This window comes from Sus scrofa, chromosome 8 (assembly GCF_000003025.6).
Source record: "Sus scrofa isolate TJ Tabasco breed Duroc chromosome 8, Sscrofa11.1, whole genome shotgun sequence".
NCBI classification, from domain to species: Eukaryota; Metazoa; Chordata; class Mammalia; order Artiodactyla; family Suidae; genus Sus; species Sus scrofa.
In genome coordinates, this window is record NC_010450.4 from 105,048,544 (window position 1) to 105,068,831 (window position 20,288).

Here is a 20,288-nt window from a genome sequence, read left to right on the forward strand (position 1 = left end):
ATCCAACCTGATTAATAATTCTATATTTTTATGAGAAAGCAATCAAATGAGAAAATAAGCTTTTATAACATGTATAGCAAAAAGAAACTTCTACATTATGTATCATTCCAATCTGTCTTGCAAAATTGATGTTCAAGTTGATAAACTACAATACTGAAAAATTATAAATGCTTTCTGAACTACCAAATGAATACTACCTTTAGGGTAAAATGTGTGTTTTATAATGATTTTTTAAAGTAAAATTATTTATGGTATATAAGCTAATTCTTAGTCTAACATTCTATTTTTAAACTACTTGTAAATGAGAATTATGCTTAGAAAATAAGTATTTCAGGAGTTCCTGTTGTGGCGCAGTGGTTAACAAATCCGACTGGGAACCATGAGGTTGCGGGTTCAATCCCTGCCCTTGCTCAGTGGGTTAACCATCTGGCGTTGCCGTGAGCTGTGGTGTAGGTCGCAGACGCGGCTCGGATCCCGTGTTGCTGTGGCTCTGGCGTAGGCTGGCAGCTACAGCTCCGATTCGACCCCTGGCCTGGGAACCTCCATATGCGGCAGGAGGGGCCCAAGAAATGGCAAAAAGACAAAAAAAAAAAAAAAAAAAAGGAAATATTTCATAATTTATGAACAATAAAATACAATATTTTCCAAATCTCCATGTTAATGCTTATCATAACAACATACTTCATACCTGGGATTACTGTTTATTAATATGTTCCTTTCGCAAATATTAATATGTCACTAACAACAAAAATTATCCACTGACCTGCAAGTTTCTCTTGTTTCAGCAATTTCTCTCTGCTCATCTTTGCTATTTAACACAGCACCAATGCTGTCAGCACTTTCGGCTCCCAACTGGGAAAAGGTAAAAACCAAAAATTAGATCACAATGCACTGAATAGCCTTTTCAGCCATTTGTAGCAGCATTTAATATACCAAGTATTAAAAGAAAATACCTGTAACTACCACAGCAGGCAAATGGACTAATCACCTTGCGGGAAAAACAGAAAATACCTTGGGAAAAAAACCATGTTAATTATGAATGATTTTGACAGCTGAAAAGTATTTTATGCTTTCAGTTACTTTGAAATTAAAACAACTCGAGCCGGTCCTCTACTTTTAAAGCAAATAATAAAACACAATTTAACAGGAGTTGCAATAGCCAAAAAAAGTAGCTAACATACAGGGTTTATAGTGTGGTAGGCACTATGCTAAATGCTTTGCATCTATCAGCTCATGTGCTGTACCTTATTTATCCCCATGATATAATAAATACCTATTCAGTTTTACTCAAGCCAATGCTGTATATAATGATTACAGGTGCCAATACTAATCTTTACAAATACCCAAAAAATAGTAATGCAAGTTCTGGTTGGCAGTTGAGGAAATTTTGCAAAATATAACCTTTCTAAACAAATTACTATTGAGATAAGCCTGGCTACATAGTGAGATCAATTCAGGGAAAACTTTAAAAACCAAACCAAGAAGGGTAGAATGCAATTTACAGATCATGAAGAACCATAATATATATAAGTACAAGAAGGGCATGAGGAAATCATCATTAAATAGCCCCTTAAACTCAAGAAAGATGAGAAGGCGTGCTACAATATTAAAGCTGCAAGTCCCCAGCCTTGATCTTAAACAATTACCACTGCCTCTTCAGACTACCCACTTCATGACTCCCCTAAGGATTCTCCAATGATAAATCTCTTCCAAGATATCAACTGTTCCTGCTATTTCAACTTTCCATAAAATATTCCCGATCACTCTTCTCTTTAGTCAGAAGACACATCTACTTCTCACAGGTAGAATGCTTTCTAACCTTCTTCCCACCTCTGACTCCATTCCCTTCAAATCTCAAAAGAAAACAAATTATTTCCTCAGGTGGTTCTTTCCTGAATACTGTATATAGAATAGGCAGCCTCCTTTCATTATTCTTTTCATCTCCTAATTTCCTCATTCAGATCAAAGCACTTAATACAAACTTTTAGCTTTACTTTTGTTTATTCTTTATTTATATTGAATCACAGTCTCTATCACAACTTTCAATTTTTTTATTGATACACTTCAATTACTTTATCAATTTACTTTTGTTTACTTCTCTCCCAAAGAAATGTTAGCTTACTGAGGAGAACTCTGTCCTATTGAAATCTCTAAGTTCAGCAGCTACTTATAATGTCTGACTTATAGCAGATGCTCAATAAATATGTGAATGAACAAATGAAATTTCCTACCAAGGCCTAAATTAGAATACAATGTTTTACAAGACGAATGCTTTTTTTTTTTTTTGCCTTTTTGCCTTTTCTAGGGCCGCTCCCTCGGTACATGGAGGTTCCCAGGCTAGGGGTCTAATTGGAGCTGTAGCTGCCAGCCTACGCCAGAGCTACAGCAACGCGGGATCCAAGCCACGTCTGCAACCTACACCAGAGCTCACGGCAACGCCGGATCCTTAACCCACTGAGCAAGGGCAGGGATCAAACCCACAACCTCATGGTTCTTGGTCAGACTCGATAACCACTGAGCCACAATGGGAACTCCAAGACGAATGCTTTAAATCAAATTCCGCTCACATATATAATTGTCTTCTCAAACTCCAAATTTTTTTTTAAAAACTGTAATAGAATAACTTAAATAACAGACTTTCCATTGTGGTAACCCTAAATAAATTATTTGAGTAATTACAACAATTTGGTATCATCTGAAAGCAAGTGCAATTTTCTGAAACAAAGCTACAAGTTCAGTAAAAAGCACATGTAAATTGCACATCATTTGCCACAGTCATGGTCTGGGCCTATACACTGCATCCAATATCTTCATCCAGCAGCCAAAAGCAAATCAGGGAAATTATACACATTGAGTTGTACTCTAACAGTTATTAATCAACAAAAATTTATTAAAAGCTTACTTTGGACAAGAAACAAAGTTAGGGTGGAAGATGAACACAACAGGAATTAAATGCACACAAACTGTATTGTGTATGATGGTTAGTTACACACAGTAGTGGACTCAACAGTAAGGACAATGGAAGCTGAGCGAGAAAAGAGCCTAAAACAGGGAGATCAGGATAGATTTCATCAAGTTTGGACCTGGAGTGTGCCACAGTGGATAGAAAGAAATCAGAAAGGAAGGACAATTACTAAAAATCAAGTATATATTGCACAAATCACATTCTGGAGAGTAATAAACCAGTCTGTCTTATTCATACAGAGAAAAGTAAGTGAAAAAGAGGCTGAAATTGGTAAAAGTGGAAGTCTGTCATTGACTACATTGAACATCCTTACCTAAGTGGAATGGTTCCTGTCCAACTACACCAGGAGGCAACTAGGTGTATTGCAAAGGGCATGCAAAGGCCTAAAACTGCATCCTGCAAACTTAAAAGCATTGTGGACTGCAGCATGTAACTAAATTCTTTGAGCTTTATTTTCTTCATCTATAAGGTGCAGACAGCACCTGACTTGTACGATCAAATATAAGTAAAAACTTGGCAGAGTCTTAACAATACAAGGGATTTAATAAATGGCTGCCATTATTAAATTCTGCACACCATGTAAGCTCTTCAAGGGTAAGACTACTTATTATTCATAGTTGAATTCCCAATGTCTACGAGAGCTTCTCGCATATAGTGAGACACTCAAATAACTGTTTATAAATGTATTTTGAATCAAATAGAGGTTTGAATTCAAAACTAAACAGTGGGGGTAATAGAACTACTGATCATTTTTGAAGATAACATGATAAAAAAAAAAAAAACTGGGAAAAGAAAGGCCTGGAAAAGATACCTGATATGTCCAAAATCACAACACCAAAAGGACAGGGACAGATCTGATTCCAAATACCCACTTTTTAAACACTGTACCATAAATCTTTTTAAGACATCATAAAAGAAAAGGTCTCAGATTTCCACTTACTAAAAACAAGATTTATTACTGAAAAAAAATAAGATGCCCTATTAAAGCCTATGAGCATTTCCCCCATCACTTTCACTGATCTGAATGATAGAATGGAAAACACAGCCTCAGACTTAAGTAGCAGTCTATACTTTAAGTAAATGCTAACTTATACACAGGGAGTATGAAGATAAGCTTTGGAGAGACAAACCTGAGTTCAATTTTCTGTCCTAGCGGTGAAAGACCCGGGTCAAAAATGACTTAACCTCTGAAGCTTCTGTTTCATTATCTGTTAAGTGATGATAATACTACCTATTTCAGACGTTTGTGGTGACTGATACAGAGTAAGAATTCAAACATTAGCTGTAGGTGTTGACGAGGTTACCGTACACAGCACAATCGACTGCAACACACAAGATACAGAATCTAAGATTTACACCCAGGCTACTTCCAATGCAATCTTCAGACATCATCCCAGAGAAGATACTGTAAATCTATTTCACAAGGAAGCCACAATCTTAAGAATTAAGCGCTGACTATGAAGAAAGGCAAACAACTGTTTAAGTAGTGAAGAGAAATTTAGGGGAAAACAAGTCACTTTTCATTGCTTGAACTGCGGTAACTTGCACACAAAAACCAAAGCTTTGTATCCCCATCACTGAGCACTGTGCCAGACACTGCGCGGGCCATCAAGTTTGCTGAAGACCACTCAAACGTGGCGTTCGGTTTAGCACCACCACAATGACCTCGCATGGAAAAGATTCGGGGCACCACGTGAGTTGAGAACAAGAGGCAGGCCCAGGGATTAAGGTCATGGGAGCAAAAGGGACTGCACCCCGGAAGGTAAGGAGACAGAAAACGGGGGTTACGGGTGGAGGCAAGAGAGCGGCCGCGCACGCGCATTCGCGACCCCTCCCAGGGCCGCGGACCTGCTGCGCGAGAAGCTGTCGCCGTAACTTCTGCCGTTCCCGGATCTCCTGCAAGCGGCTGTCCATGGCCCAACTCTTGTTTTCCACTACGTCGAAAATTTGGCAATGAGGAGATAAATTCCCCCACCAATCTTTCTTCCGAATGTGTGGAACACAAGATTCTCCAGCAGCTTCCAGCGGCGGGTACCCAATATTCTTTTCCTCAATAGGTATTTCCGGTGCGGTCCGAATTTGCTCCTCCAGACCGGAAGTCCCGCCTCTTCCTGGATGCCTGCGATTTGACGGCACCTACAAGGGAACCAATGAGGGTCCTGCAACACCAGCCCAGGAGAGGTTTCGGAAAGCTTTGCGGTTTGGTGGACGCAGCTGTCAAAAATGGAGTGGGCTGGTCTCCGGGCCTCTCATTTGAGCTTTCCTTTATGAGACTTAAGGCTCCCTTGGTGTGTTAGGAGTTGTGGGCCGCTTCGTTGATTCCTTTTGCCGTAAATTCCTCAGTTGCTAGTCCTAACGTTTTAAAAATTGCCGGGTAGAAGTTCCCATCGTGGCTCAGCAGAAAGGAATCTCACTAGCATCCATGAAGACGCAGGTTCCATCCCTGGCTCTGCTCAGTGGGTTAAGGGACTTGCGATGCGTTGAGCTGTGGTGTAGGTTGCAGTCTCGGCTAGGATGGCTTAGGCCGGCAGCTGTAGCTCTGACTCCACCCCTAACCTGGGAACCTCCATATGCCCCGGGTTTGGCCCTAAAAAGACAAAAATAAATAAAATAAAAATTACTGGATAGCATTGTCTTGCTGAAAGCACGAATTCGAGTCAAATTGCGGGGTTTGAACCCTGCACTAGCTGAGTGATTGGCTAGTCAATCAATTTCTTTGAGCCTCTATTTTTCTTATTTCTAAAATGGGCTTGAGGAGTGCCTACCTCACAGAGTTGCAAAGATTGAAAGAATAAACACAGCCAAACACATACTGCTATGGAAGTGTTTATTATTATTAAGATTTTTTTTTTTACGCTTACTTTCCCCTTCAGGCAGGGAACAACTACTTCCTCTGCCGGGGCTCTTCTTCACAACTTATTAGCCTTTGAGAAGTTTCCTATTTTATTTTTATTTTTTAATTTAATTTTTGTTTTTACAGCCGCACGTGCAGCTGATGGCTTACACCACAGCTGCGAGCAACAGAGGATCCAAGATGCATCTGTGTTGCAGCTTGAGGCAATGCCAGATCCTTAAACCACTGAGGGAAGCCAGGGAGCCAACCCTCATTCTCAGAAAGATAGTGTGGGCTCCTTAATCTGCCTAGCCACTACCTAAACTCCAAAAAGTTTCCTATTTTACCACGATGAATTTTATGGAGTGTTTTCGTTAGGGAAGTGGGTGGGTGGTAGTAAAATATGTCTTGGTTCATGTCCTAGAAGTCAGAGGCCAGAAGCCCCCTTTTTGTGTTTTAGCTGGAAATAACCCTAAGATATGAAAACAAGTAGCCTACTGAAATTACCTGCTTGTGGAAAGAGGCAGAGGGAAGGGCAGGGCTGGGGAGCTCAGTGATGATTCTCCTCTTTTAACAGGAAGGCAGCAAAGACCCAAGTCTAAAGTTATTACCATTATACACAACATTTATCATCTTATTCTGAATTCAAAGCAGCAGAAATAAAGACATCATGTTGCCTCAAGTTTAATTGGAAATTGTGGCAAGTACGTACCAACATTAGTAACAAGTCTTTATTCTTTGAGAGAAGATTTAAATTTTGAAAATATTGTTGGAGGAGTTTCTGTTGTGGCGCAGTGGAAACGAATCCGACTAGGAACCATGAGGTTTCAGGTTCGATCCCTGGCCTCGCTCAGTGGGTTGGGGATCTGGTGTTGCTGTGAGCTGTGGCATAGGCTGGAGGCTACAGCTCTCATTGGACCCCTCGCCTGGGAACCTCCATGTGCCACAGGTTCGGCCCTAAAAAAAAAAAAAAAAAAAAAAAAAAGAAAATATTGTTAAATCTTCCAGATCAAAAGCAGGTGGGGGTTTTCCTACTGTGGCTCAGTGATAGAATGCAACCAGTATCTGTGAGGATGAAGGTTGGACCCCTGGCCTTGCTCAGTGGGTTAAGGATCCAACGTTGCCCTGAGCTGCAGTATAGGTCACAGACTTGGCTTGGATTTGGTATTGCTGTGGCTGTGGCTGGCAGCTGCAGCTCCAATTTGACCCCTAGCCTGGGAACCTCCATATGCTGCAGGTGTGGCCCTAAAAAGGAAAAAAAAAAAAAAAAAGCAGGTGGGTCAGCTAGGCCAAAAGTGAGTGGGACTAGACTCTAATTGTCATGTATTTCTCAAGAACTAGCTCTGAAAGGCAATTTTTAAAACAGAAGTAGTCTGCTGAGTAATGGCAGCACTACTGGAAAAAATGTGCTAACTTCCAAGGGGCCTATACTATAAAAGACAATGCTAATTTGTATGGATGAATTAAAGTGTGATTTCTTCACAAATCAGCTGCAGCATCTGGCAGTCACATAAGCTGAGTGTTGATCTGAACTATCAGTGTTGTGAATAGGCATTTTGCTCACCCAAATGAAGGGAAATGCCCCTCTTCCAAAGTGGACTCAAACCAGAATGCCCTTTTTTTTAATACATGCATGTCCTCCTAATTATAAGTATTTTTAAAGCCTCTTACTCTTCTCTCTTCTTGATAGTTTAAATGCTTTAAAAATATAATAAATACATTTTAAAAAACCTATTGCAATACTATATAGAGTGAGTTAAGAAGAAATTCTGGGAGTTCCTGCTATGGTGCAATGGGTTAAGAACCTGACTGCAGTGGCAAGGGCTGGAACCCTGATTGGTGCAGTGGGTTAAAAGGATCCAGTGCTGCCCCAGCTGGATGGGTTTCAGCTGCAGCTTGGACTCCATCCCTGGCTTGGGAACTTCCATATGCCACCGGTGCAGCCTTTAAAAAGAAAAGACAAGAAAAAACCCAAACCAAAAAAACTTGTTTGAAATAACTGTAATAGAATATAGAGTTTTCTCTATGAAAATCACCATACTTACATAAGAAATGAAGTTGTTTATGAAGCAAAATACATTTTGGAGTTTACTCTGTGGTTTATAAAAGTGTAGGAAGTTTTGTGCTGTAGCTCATTCAAACTGACAGCCTTAATGCTTTATGTTGTTTTTAATTTGCTTGGTTTTACAACTTACTTCTTATTTTGAGTTGAATATTCTCTCCCTCCAGAATGTGAAATATTTTAAAAAAATTGGAAAGAGAAAGTACATCCTGTGATGAATCAAAAATAAAACATACATTCAACGACTGATGATATAGTATCATCATTAAGTGCTGCTGCTTCTGCTTTTTTTTTTTTTTTTTTTTTGGTCCACGCCCATGGCATACGGAAGTTCAGGAGCCAGGGATCAAACTCAGGGCACAGCATCAACCAGAGCCACTGCAGTGACAATGTCAAATCCTTAATCTGCTATGCCACCTGGGAACTCCTAGTGCTGCTTAATTTTTAATGATGTTTGGGACTTTAAATATTTATATCAGTAGCAGGTCTTTTCTCAGAATTTACAAAGTACTATTACAAAGAAATAATATACTACTCTAGAAATTTGGATCAAAAAAATACTAAAAGTTATTTTTGTAACTTTATACCAAATTACCATAATGATGATTTAATTGTATACAGTCTTTAAAACATATGATGTTATTGTAGCTAATGCAAATATTGTCGTTTTTACAATATTTAGAATTAAATTTCTAAATTTCAAAGAATTAAGTTTTAAACAAATATGAGAAGACCTTTGTATATATGCTCAAAAATAAAGATATTAAAACCAAATTATGGTTAAAATGCTAAATCTGTTTCAGATTATAAATCAGTGCATCCAAGAGAAATCACTGGAGTCACCCTACATTCTCCATTCCCAGCATCTTCCTCTGGTCATTTAAAGTCAGAGGACTTAGGAATGTGCAGAATTAGTATTCACTGGTTACTCATTGGTTATTCAGAATTCCCTCTGATTTGAATTCTCTCTATTGTTTTTTTTCCTTCCATTCATTTATGTGTCAAATGCACAATAAATAAAAGCATGTTGATCCTGGTGAAATTTGGCACAGAAAAACAGCTCTGGCCACAGAAACTTGAAGAGTTTTACTGAAGGGGAAAAAAAAATACTCTGGATAGGAGCTGGATTCTAACTAAAATTTCCAACTGTCCTAATAGTTTTGTTATTTCTCCAAAGGCCAAACCTTGCACATAATAAGGCTTACCTTAAGCCAAAATATGCTATTTCATATTTTGGAAACTATATTACAAAGAAGCAAATCAAATCTCTCATGTCTTTTTTTTTTTTGCTTTTTAGGGCCATACCTGAGGCATATGGAAGTTCCCAGGCTAGGAGTCTAATCAGAGCTGTAACTGCCGGCCTACACCACAGCTCACAGCAACACTGGATCCTTAACCCACTGAGCTAGACCAGGGATTGAACCCACATCCTCATGGATACTAGTCAGGTTTGTTGACCACTAAGCCATGATGGGAACTCTAAAATCTCTCATGTCTATACCAAAGTCTAGAGTTCTAGCTACTGAAAACATATTATATTCATACTAGGGTGTGAAAGCACATGATTCTGTATGTATGTGTATATACACATGCACATATGCATATATGGTAAAAGTATAATTTGGAAAATTTTTGTTGAGGTGTATAGGAAGATTACCTTTACATTTAGAATACTGAACAAGCAGGGCTTGTAGTGTACATTCATAAAGCAGATTATTTTCTTCCATTACCCTTGCTATGAGGCTGGTTCTTCCCGTGTCCCTGGATGAAAACTTAAGCTGTCTTCATGCCTTTCTGGTCATTTGTATTTATTATAAACAGCTATTTGGTTATTCAAACTTCAGTCTCATTTTAACAAAGTATGAAATCAAAATTTAATTCTGACTTTCAAGTTAAGGCTTACCCCACTTCCAGGCCAGTGGCAGACATGAAGCTAACAGTTCCAGGGGTAGAGAAAGGAGGACACAGTCTGCTGTTTCTGTTTTTCCTCCTGGGGATGCTCCAGACTTCTCAGCAGGCCTACAGATCCTCCCAAGATTGAAATGTGGGAACCTGGGGGATTTCATGGAAGCAACTTAGAGGAAAAGTTCTTATTAAATTGGTACTGTCTTCACAATCTAGCATTGGCTCTTTCTGGACTTGGCAGATGTTTAAAATTGATGCTTTTTCTCAAGAACATTTTCATGGGTTCTTCCAAGACTCACTCTACTCTCCCTTTGGGTCTGTATGGCAGAAGCCAATGCATCTCTGTTCCTACTGGTCCTGAGCTTTCTTTATTTACTTGGCTTCCCTCTCCAGCAGACTATTCACCCTTCTTGGGTAAACCTAAGAAAACCCCACCTTGGCCTTCTAAGTGAGTGGCCCTCATTTGGTTAATGGAAAAATGATATTGTTTACCCCAACAGACTTTGGGAACAGCATTTCCTGCTGGAATTCAGGAAAAACAGAAATCCTATTACAAAGTAGCCAATGTACCCTTTTTGTCTCTGCCCTCTGAACAACTAGTCAGCCATTCCAAAGGGGAAGTAGACACTCTCATGTCCCCCAGACCTCAAGTTCTCCCAGTGATCTCCTTAAAATCTTTCTTGATTTGGGTCAAGGGGGACTTGCCTCTATTTTTCTCCCTTAAGGGGAAGGGTGGTATCACAACATAACTATTATGAACTTTGGAAATTCTGTCCCCCAATCTCTAATTCTTAATCATTTGAGATCTCTGAAGTGGATAAGGTAGTTTAGAGCCTTACAGCCAATTATCCTCTATTTCTTGTACAAGTCCTGCAGGGTGGTTGTGATCCTCACTTGGGAATGTTGTTTTCACCCTTCTGGGGTCCAAGCCAAAACTTCCACAAGTACTGTTGTACATTTAAGTGAAAGATAGATGTAGACAGATACCCTGTAGTTAAATTTTAAAAATCAAAAGTTTAATTTTGAGATAATTATAGATGCTCATGCAGTTGCAAGAAATAATAGAGATTGCACGTACACTCTATTTCCCCCAGTGGTAATATTTTGCAAAACTATAATACAATACCACAACCAGGCTATTGACATTTTTAGAACATTTCCATCCCCACAAGGGTCCCTCGCATAGCCCTTTTATACCCCACCCACTTCCTTCACATGCCCACCTTCTCTTTTAACCCCTGGAAACTCCTCATGCATTCTCCATTTCTATAATTTTGTCATTTCAAGAGTATTATATAAATGGAATAATACAGCTTCTAACCTTTTGGGGTTATCAGCATGATTCTCTGGAGATTCAAGCAAATTGTGGCATGTATCAATAGTTTATTCTTTTGTTATTGCTATGGAGCATTGCATGATATGGATGGAACTTAATTTGCTTAACCATTCATGTCCAATGACGTATCTGATGATATGACCAATGAAGGACATATAGCTTGTTTCCAATTTTTGCTATTATGAATAAATTTACCAAAAAACACTCCTATATGGGGGAAGAATCTGAAAAAGAATGGATGTGTGTACATGTATAACTGAATTGCTTTGTTGTACAGCAGAAATTATCACAACATTGTAAATCAACTATACTTCAATAAAACTTTAAAAAATGGAAAAAAAAACACACTATGCTGTACACCTTAAACTTACACAGTGATGTATGTCAATCATATCTCAATAAAACTGGGGTGGGGGTGGAAACTATATTCTAGGCTTAAAGACATACAGTGTGGCTTATATAGCAATTTGATGAAAAGAGAGAACATAGTAGACACATTCTTTATTTTGAAATGAAAAAACTTTCTGATGTTACTAAAACCATGTCATTGTGGTTTTCATTTATAATTCCGTAATGAATAATGATGTCAAACATCATTTTTTTGTGTTCATTTGCCATTACATATTTTTTGGTGAAATGTCTGCTGTCCAGGTATTAACTGGATTGTTTGTTTTTTACTGTTAAATTTTGAGAGTTCTTTATATGTCCTAGATATTAGTCCTTCATTGGATATGTGGTTTTCAAATATTTTCTCCCAATCTGCAGCTTATTTTTTCGTCCTCTTATAGTGTGTATTTCTTTATCATTTGTGTTAGTACTGTTATTATTATTGTTGTTATTATTGTTATTATTTGCACTTGACTAGCTGAGATTATTTGTTTACTTCATCTGCCCTCACTCAAGGGAGATCTATCAGAGGAGTAGCCTTGCCTGTCATATTCATCACATCTCAAACACCAAGCACATAGGGGTCACTCAGTATTTTTTAAAGGTTTAGCATTTCCATTTCCTTTTCAAAAAGCAAATTTCCTTTTAAGTATTCAACGACTGGTGAATTCAGTATGTCCTTAAAAGAAACTATTTATAATGTTGCTAATCAATTACAGAAACAAAGAAAAGTTCTGGCTTCTGACAAATTCAACTCATGCTACCTCTAAATCATGTCCTTTATTAATGTTGCCTTAAATACAGAAATAACATAGCAAAATATATCTCAAACATATCTTGATTTTAACTGCAAGAGAGGATACTGTTATTGTATTTCACAAGTTCCAGAAAGCATGGAAATTTTTATCCTTTGACTTCACCAGGAGTTCTATGATTTAACTTAGGCAAGTCTGAACAGATCTTTACAGCTTAGTGTTTTCTTGTGTTAAAAGGATATAATACAACTTAGCTCATCAAGATGCTATGTAAAACAGTTTCTATTTATTTCAAGTACCATATGGTTGTTGTGCCTATATTTGTGTGGAACAGTGTATTTATTACACTTTGGCATCAAAAGATTTTGTGCCACAAAGGATGCCACATTCTTAGAGATAGTAGAGGGATTACCTCTGTTAAATTGTGAGGATTGTGTTGCAGTTAAATCTAAATTTGGAATTCAGCTAGACTGAAAAGTTGTCTCAGACCATTCTAAATTGTGTTTTTAGAATAAGACTCTTAGATATCTCAGGATAGCCTTCGAGCTTTAGGAGAGAATCAATTAAATATATCTTATAAACTTATAAGTTTATAAAGTTTGTGTGTGTTACATAATTAGGACATTGAAGATGTATTCCTTATTTTGAAATAAAAAAACTTGGATATTATTAGTATCCATTTACTTGAGACCCTGTGGAACTCAACATAATAATTGAACACGAGAATAGAGAAAAAAAGAAAACTCATCCAAGATGTAACTCTGATTCTGAAGGGATTCTAAAAAAAAAAAATTGAAATATACTATACAGTTTCATACAACGCATTGTGTAGAGTTTTTTTAAAGGTTATTAAAAATGCCAAAAGAGCCTTATAGTTACCCAAACATAAATGGGAGTAATATTGGAATAGCCAGAATTCAGTAAAATAAATAAAAATTGTGATTTAATTTATAAAATTAGAATTTTTATTTATAAGTATAAAGTAGGCTTTTAAAATTCTGGAGCCATGAAGGTGAACTAGCTTTATGACTTCAATCAAGTCATCTAACTGTTTTGTATCTCAGGTTCCTCAACTGCAATTCAAAGGTTCTGATTTTTAAATATCTCTTTTGCTTTTTTTCTTTCTTATTGATTTTTTCCCTCATATGTATTATCTCCTCCCTTCTTATTTCTATGTTTATACTATTGTTTCCTTTCCTAGCTCTTTGAGTTTAACGATTGCTTTATTTTTCTCAATCTTTCTTGTTTTCTTTTCTTATACATATTTTAAAAATTTTTATATTCTCCATTATAGTTGATTTACAGTATTCTGTCGTTTCTACTGTATAGCACAGTGACCCAGTCACACACACGTATATATATTCTTTTCTCACATTATCCTCCATCATGACTAGATATAGTTCCCTGCACTATACAGCAGGATTTCATTGCTTAGCCACTCCAAATGCAATAATTTGCATCTATTAACCCCAAACTCCCAGTCCATCTCACTCCCTCCCTCTCCCCCTTCACAACCACAATTCTGTTCTCCCAAGTCCATGAGTTTCTTTTCTGTGGAAAGGTTCATTTGTGCCATATATTAGATTCCAGATTTAAGTGATATCATACGGTATTGTTTTTCTCTTTATGACTAACTTCACTTAGTATGAGAGTCTCTAGTTCCATCCATGGAAAATAATGCTGCAAATGGCATTATTTAGTTTTTTTTTATGGCGGAGTAGTATTCCATTGTGTATATATACCACATCTTCTTAATCCATTCATCAGGTGATGGACATTTAGGTCGTTTCCATGTCTTGGCTATTGTGAATACTGCTGCAATGAACATACGGGTGCATGTATCTTTTTTAAGGAAAGTTTTGTCCAGATATATGCCCAGGAGTAGGATTGTTGGATCATATTTTAGTTCTATATTTAGTTTTCTGAGTACCTCCATGCTGTTTTCTGTAGAGGTTGTACCAATTTACATTCCTACCAACAGGTGCAGGAGGGTTCCCTTTTCTCCACACCCTCTCCAGCATTTGTTATTTGTTGACTTGTTAATGATGGCCATTCTGACCTGTGTGAGGTAATACATCATGGTAGTTTTGATTTGCATTTCACTAATAATTAGTGATGTTGAGCATTTTTGCATGTGCTCGTTGGCCATCTGTACATCTTCTTTGGAGAAATTTCTATTCGGATCTTTTCCCCACTTTTTCAGTTGGGTTGTTGGCTTTTTTGATGTTGAGTTGTATAAGTCGTTTGTATATTTTAGAGATTAAGCCCTTGTCAGTTGCATTGTTTGAAACTATTTTCCCCCATTCTGTAAGTTGTCTTTTTGTGTTTTTCATGGTTTCCTTTGCTGTGCAATAGCTTGTCAGTTTGATTAGGTCCCATTGGTTTAGTTTTGCTTTTATTTCTGTTGCCTTGGAAGACTGACCTGAAAGAACATTTGAAAGGTTGATGTCAGAGAATGTTTGCCTAAGTTTTCTTCTAGGAATTTGATGGTGTCTTGTCTTATGTTTAAGTCTTTAAACCATTTTGAGTTTATTTTTGCACATAGCGTTGGGGTTTGTTCCAGTCTTACTGATTTACATGTGGCTGTCTAGTTTTGCCAGCATCACCTGCTGAAAAGACTGTCTTTTTCCCATTTTATATTCTTGCCTCCTCTGTTGAAGATTAATTGACCATAGGTGTCTGAGTTTATTTCTGTGTTCTCCATTCTGTTCCATTAGTCTGTGTGTCTGTTTTGGTACCAGTATCACACTGTCTTACTATAGCTTTGCAATATTATCTGAAGTCTGGGAGAGTTATGCCTCCTGCTTGGTTTTTGTTCCTCAGGATTGCTTTAGCAATTCTGGATCTTTTATGGTTCCATATAAATTTTTGGATTGTTTGTTCTGGTTCTGTGGGAAATGTCATGGGTAATTTGTTAGAGATTGCATTGAATCTGTAGATTGCTTTGGGTAATATGGCCATTTTTAAGATATTAATTCTTCCAGCTCAGGAGCATGGAATATCTTTCCATTCCTTTGACTCCTCTTTAATTTCCTTGATGAATGTTTTATAGTTCTCAGCATATAAGTCTTTCACCTCCTTGGTCAGGTTTCTTGTTTTCTTTTTTTGTTTTTGTCTTTATTCTTTTTTTGTGTGGCTTTTTTAGGATCACTCATGTGGCATATGGAAGGTCCCAGGCTAGGGATCGAATCAGAGCTTCAGCTGACAGCCTAACCCACAGCTACAGCAATGCAGGATCCAAGCCACGATTGCGACCTATACCATAATTCATGACAATATCGGATACTGAACGAGGCCAGGGATCAAACCCACATCCTCATGGGTTTTTAACCACTGAGCCACAACAGAAACTCCGATGAAAGAGATTTCTAATCATTCACCAAGACTCCAGTCTAAGTAAAATTTATGGTCAAGTTTCTTAATTTTAGTTAAGCAAATCCTCTCTAGCTAGTGTAGTCTGAAAAGCATTTACTAAGGACTGTATATAAATCACAGAATTTTTGGAAGACTGAACTAATACACAGTGGCTGAGTTTTCAAGAATGATCTCCAACACCCAGCAAAAATGAGTAACCAAAAGAATCGTGGCCAGTATTATGGCTGACCACATTTTATGGCCAGGCATTTGCTGCCAGCACTGCTGGCTTTAGTCTAACATCACGGCTTCCATAATCTATACCATAAAAATTTATACCAAAATTACAGTTATAAGATGAGTAGTAAGGATGTAATATACATTATAAACATTATGAACACTATAGTATGTTATATATGAGAATTGTCAAGAGAGTAACTCCTAAGAGTTCTCATCAGAAGGAAAACATTTTTTCAATTTAATTTTCTATCTATATGAGATGATGGATGTTCACTAAACTTATTGTGGTAATTATTTCATGATGTATGTACGTCGAGTCATTATGCTGTGTACCTTAACTTTATACAGTGCTATGTGTCAACTATATCTCAATAAAACCGGAAGGAAAAAAAAATGAATGCACTGTACCCTGTTTCCACATGACTCAGTCTTGAATCAGAATCTTCTGCAAGTGAATCTTATTGACAGACTTTAAATCGCAGTCAATGTGATGATCATTGTACAACTATAAATGTAATAAATTCATTGAGTAATATTAAAAAAAAAGAATCCTAACTTCCAGGGAATCTGAACATGTAGATTTTATTTTCAGTTTCTGCAAAAGGATTACAACAAAATTTAAAAATTAGGAGTTCCTGTTGTAGTTCAGCAGATTAAGAACCCAACTAGTATCCATGAGGGTGTAAGTCTGATCCCTGTCCTCCCTCAGTGGGTTAAGGATCCTGTGTTGTGGTGAGCTGTGGTGTAGGTCTCAGATGAGGCTTGGATTCCACTTTGCTATGGTTGTGGTGTAGGCCAGTGGCTGTAGCTCCAGTTCTACCCCTAGCCTGGGAACTTCCATATGCTGCAGGTGTGGCCCTAAAAAGGAAATAAATAAGTAAATAAATAATCCACAGGCTTGGATAGTTTTAAGTTTTTCAAAACTTTCAAAGTAAAGATAATTCCAACTGATATAAAGTGTTCCAAGAAAAAGAAAATAAGAAAAAGTTGTGCAACTCATTTTAGATCTCAATTCAAGTTAATTAATTTGTTAGTTATAATCTTCAAACCAACACTGGATTAGGACTGTATAAGAAAAGAAATCCATTAGCCCAATTCACTTATGAACAAAATGTGAAATCCTAACTAAATGTTAGTTGAGTTCAACAGTGTTTTAATAAAAAAAATGGTGATATAAATTTCATTCCAGGAATGTAAGGAGGCTTATCACCATGAAAGATATCAATACAATTTAGCACATTAATGGCCTAAAGTGGAAAAAATTACCTCAACATATGCAGAAAGAATGTTTGATGTAGTTTAATATCTATTTATGATATTTTTAGTGTTAGAAAAATTAGGAATGAAGGATAATTTCTACAACTTGATAAAAGCTTTTTACAAAAACCTATCACTGAAATGAACTCTGTCACTATTTGCAAATTGTTAGATCTTCTACTAGAAGACCTAATTGAATGTATTAGGATTAATAGGATTAATACATTAATAAAAATTATGAGAATTAATAGAGAGTTCAGAAAAATTGTGCAGATGCAAGATCAATAATACACAACAATAGCAAATACTAACACTATAAAAATATCATTCTCTATAAATGAACTTACGAATTCAATTCAGTTTTGATGAAAATTTTATCTGAGTTTTATGAAGAACTAGATAAATGTGCATGGATGAATAATGAGCTAAAGAAAGGGAATATGTCTTATTGGCTATATTAAAACATCTTGTAAAACCATAGCAACAAAAAGAATATCATACTAGCATAGAAAGAGATAAAAAATTGATGCAACAGAATAGAAAACCAATGAAAAAGCACATGTTATATATAAGAATGTGGAATTTAGCATAAATTAGCATGACAAATTAGAAAGGAAAAGAGGGATTATTTAATGTATAGCTCAATATATAGGAACAAGTAAATTTAGATGCTTACCTCACTCAAAATACAAAAATAAATTTCAAATAAATTAAAACCTATCTATAAAAGGCAATATAAAAAGTTAATAAAATATATGGGAGTTCCCATCATGGCTCAGTGGTTAACGAATCTGACTAGGAACCGTAGGGTTGAGGGTTTGATCCCTGCCCTTGCTCAATGGGTTAAGAATCCGGCGTTGCCATGAGCTGTGGTGTAGGTCGCAGACACGGCTTAGATCCCGCGTTGCTGTGGCTCTGGTGTAGGCCGGTGGCTACAGCTCTGATTGGACCCTTAGCTGGGAACCTCCATATGCCACGGGAGCGGCCCAAGAAATGGCAAAAAGACAAAAAATAAATAGATAAATTTTTAAAAAGTTAATAAAATATATGAAGCTGTTGTTATGAACTTGGGATGTTTAAACAAGACTAAAATAGTATAAACCTTAAGTGTGGGTGGTGGAAACTGATGGATGAGTTCATATTAAAGTTAAGTAGTTATAAATGATAGAATGTCTTCAATTTTAAAACTTAAAAGTGGTGATTAACATACAGAATATAAAAGGGACTAGTAAAATCTATGAGAAAACTAAAAATGGACAAGTAGTAAAAATAGACAATTCTTAGAAGAGGAATCCTAAATACCAAACCTGTACATGAAGCGAAATCAGAGAAATTCAAATCAAGTCAACACAGAATTGGGAAAAATTTAAAAGTCAGCTAATACCAAATGCTAGCTTGAATGAAGAGAAATAAGAAACTCTATGTATTAGTGGTAGGAGAGTAAACTCATAATACTTAATGAAATTAATTATCCATATGCTATAAATGTGCGGCCCTAAAAAGACAGAAAAAGACAAAAAGAAGAAAAAGAAGAGGAGGAGGAAGGAGGAGGAGGAAGAGGATGGAGGAGGAGGAGGGGAGGGGGAGGAGAAGAAGAAGTTGTTGCAGGGAGTTCTCATTGTGGTGCAGGAGAAATGAATCTGACTAATATCATGAGGATGTGGGTTTGATCCCTGGCCTCGCTCAGTGGGTTGGGGATCCGGTGTTGCAGTGAGCTGTGGTGTAAGTTGCAGATGCAGCTCACATCCTGCGTTGCTATGGCTGTAGCTGTGGCTTAGGCTGGTGGCTACAGCTTCAATTTGACCCCTAGCCTGGGAACTTCAATATGCCGTAAGTGCAGCCGTAAAAACATTAAAAAAAAAAAAAAGTAATAGGAAGCCTTGATATCTGTCCCTAGGGAAATGGATCATCAGAATGTATGGTATGTACATACAATGGAATACATTACAGCAATAAGTAGTTAACCATTTTTTAATTTTCTCATATAGCAATATAGATAGATCTTAGAAATACAGAAGAAATTCTATAGGCAAACAATCAATGTAATTCAAAACACACATAAATAGAAAATAATATATTCTGAGAAAAAAGAATGTATATATGTATGTGTGACTGAGTCACCCTGCTGTACAGTAGAAAATTGACAGAAAACTGTAAACCAGCTGTAATATAAAAAAATCATTAAAATAATGGGAAAAAGTAAAAAACAAAACAAAAACAATGAAACGCTGCATTAGAGGAACTAAAAAAAGTTTTTTGGTGATAAAATCAAACTTACAGCCATCTATTTAATTCTGTCATCAATTATAACTCTTTTCCTTTGGTGCAAATTGATATTGGTTAGCAATACAAAAATTAAGACTATACATTGCAACAGTGCTACTATATTCTTTTCACTGCTACTCAGAAATAAAATGATAATGTTAAAAAAGAAAAAAAAGAAAATTAAATAATACATTCTTTCTCAGGGTTATATTTTCAGAAGCCTAAGGACATACATTGAATATATTAATGTGACCATCTGATGGGAAGGAAAATATAAATGTTAATGGGTAGGACAAAGGGAAAGAATAATGAAATAAAATGAAAGGAGTATGACATGACTTATAAGAGCACAAAATGAAATTTGTGTATTTGAGAGCCATATGACTCATGGATAATTAGCATGTTTGTCTTGATTTTGCGTAGGAGTAAGTAATGTTCCCAGCAAAAGGCTGCACATGTTTTAAAACAGATTCTGGGAGTAATTGAATGACCTTATGTAGGAGAGAGATGATTAGCATAAATTCTTACTTTAAATATATTCCTCCATCAAAAGTATTAGAAATTAATCTGAAATTTGCCTCTAGCAATCAGAATGGGAAAGGAGTGGAAATGTGAAAATGTGATTATTTTAATATTCAAAGAGAATTGTTCTGTAAATCTCGAAAATACAAAGATACTTTGTCAAAAGTTTGCCTTTTTTTGTTTCATGTAATCTGTGAGGCAGTAGTTTAAAAAGCATCAGTTTGTTTGTTTTGTTCTAATAGTATTATCTCATTGCACATGTTTACTAAGCCTTTTATTCATCAATAAAAGTTTCCCTATCATTAATTCTTGTGTGAACAATATTCTACAAATTATAGCTTGTAGATGGTGTTCTCTCATGCTTAACATATTGCATTATTCAATTGCTTTGGTATTCCTGGTATTAA

The 20,288-nt window shown here is 36.6% G+C and overlaps 1 protein-coding gene across 1 annotated transcript in view; it reads right to left on the bottom strand.

The window, feature by feature from the left end:
• METTL14 (methyltransferase like 14) overlaps positions 1-5,060 on the bottom strand; it is a 34,065-nt gene extending 29,005 nt beyond the window's left edge. The window contains exons 1-2 of the mRNA XM_003129231.6: positions 4,814-5,060; positions 764-852 (exon numbers count right to left, since the gene is read on the bottom strand). Of these exons, the coding sequence (XP_003129279.3) occupies positions 764-852; positions 4,814-4,879 (155 nt within the window). The 5' untranslated portion in view covers positions 4,880-5,060. The remainder of the gene's footprint in view (positions 1-763; positions 853-4,813) is intronic.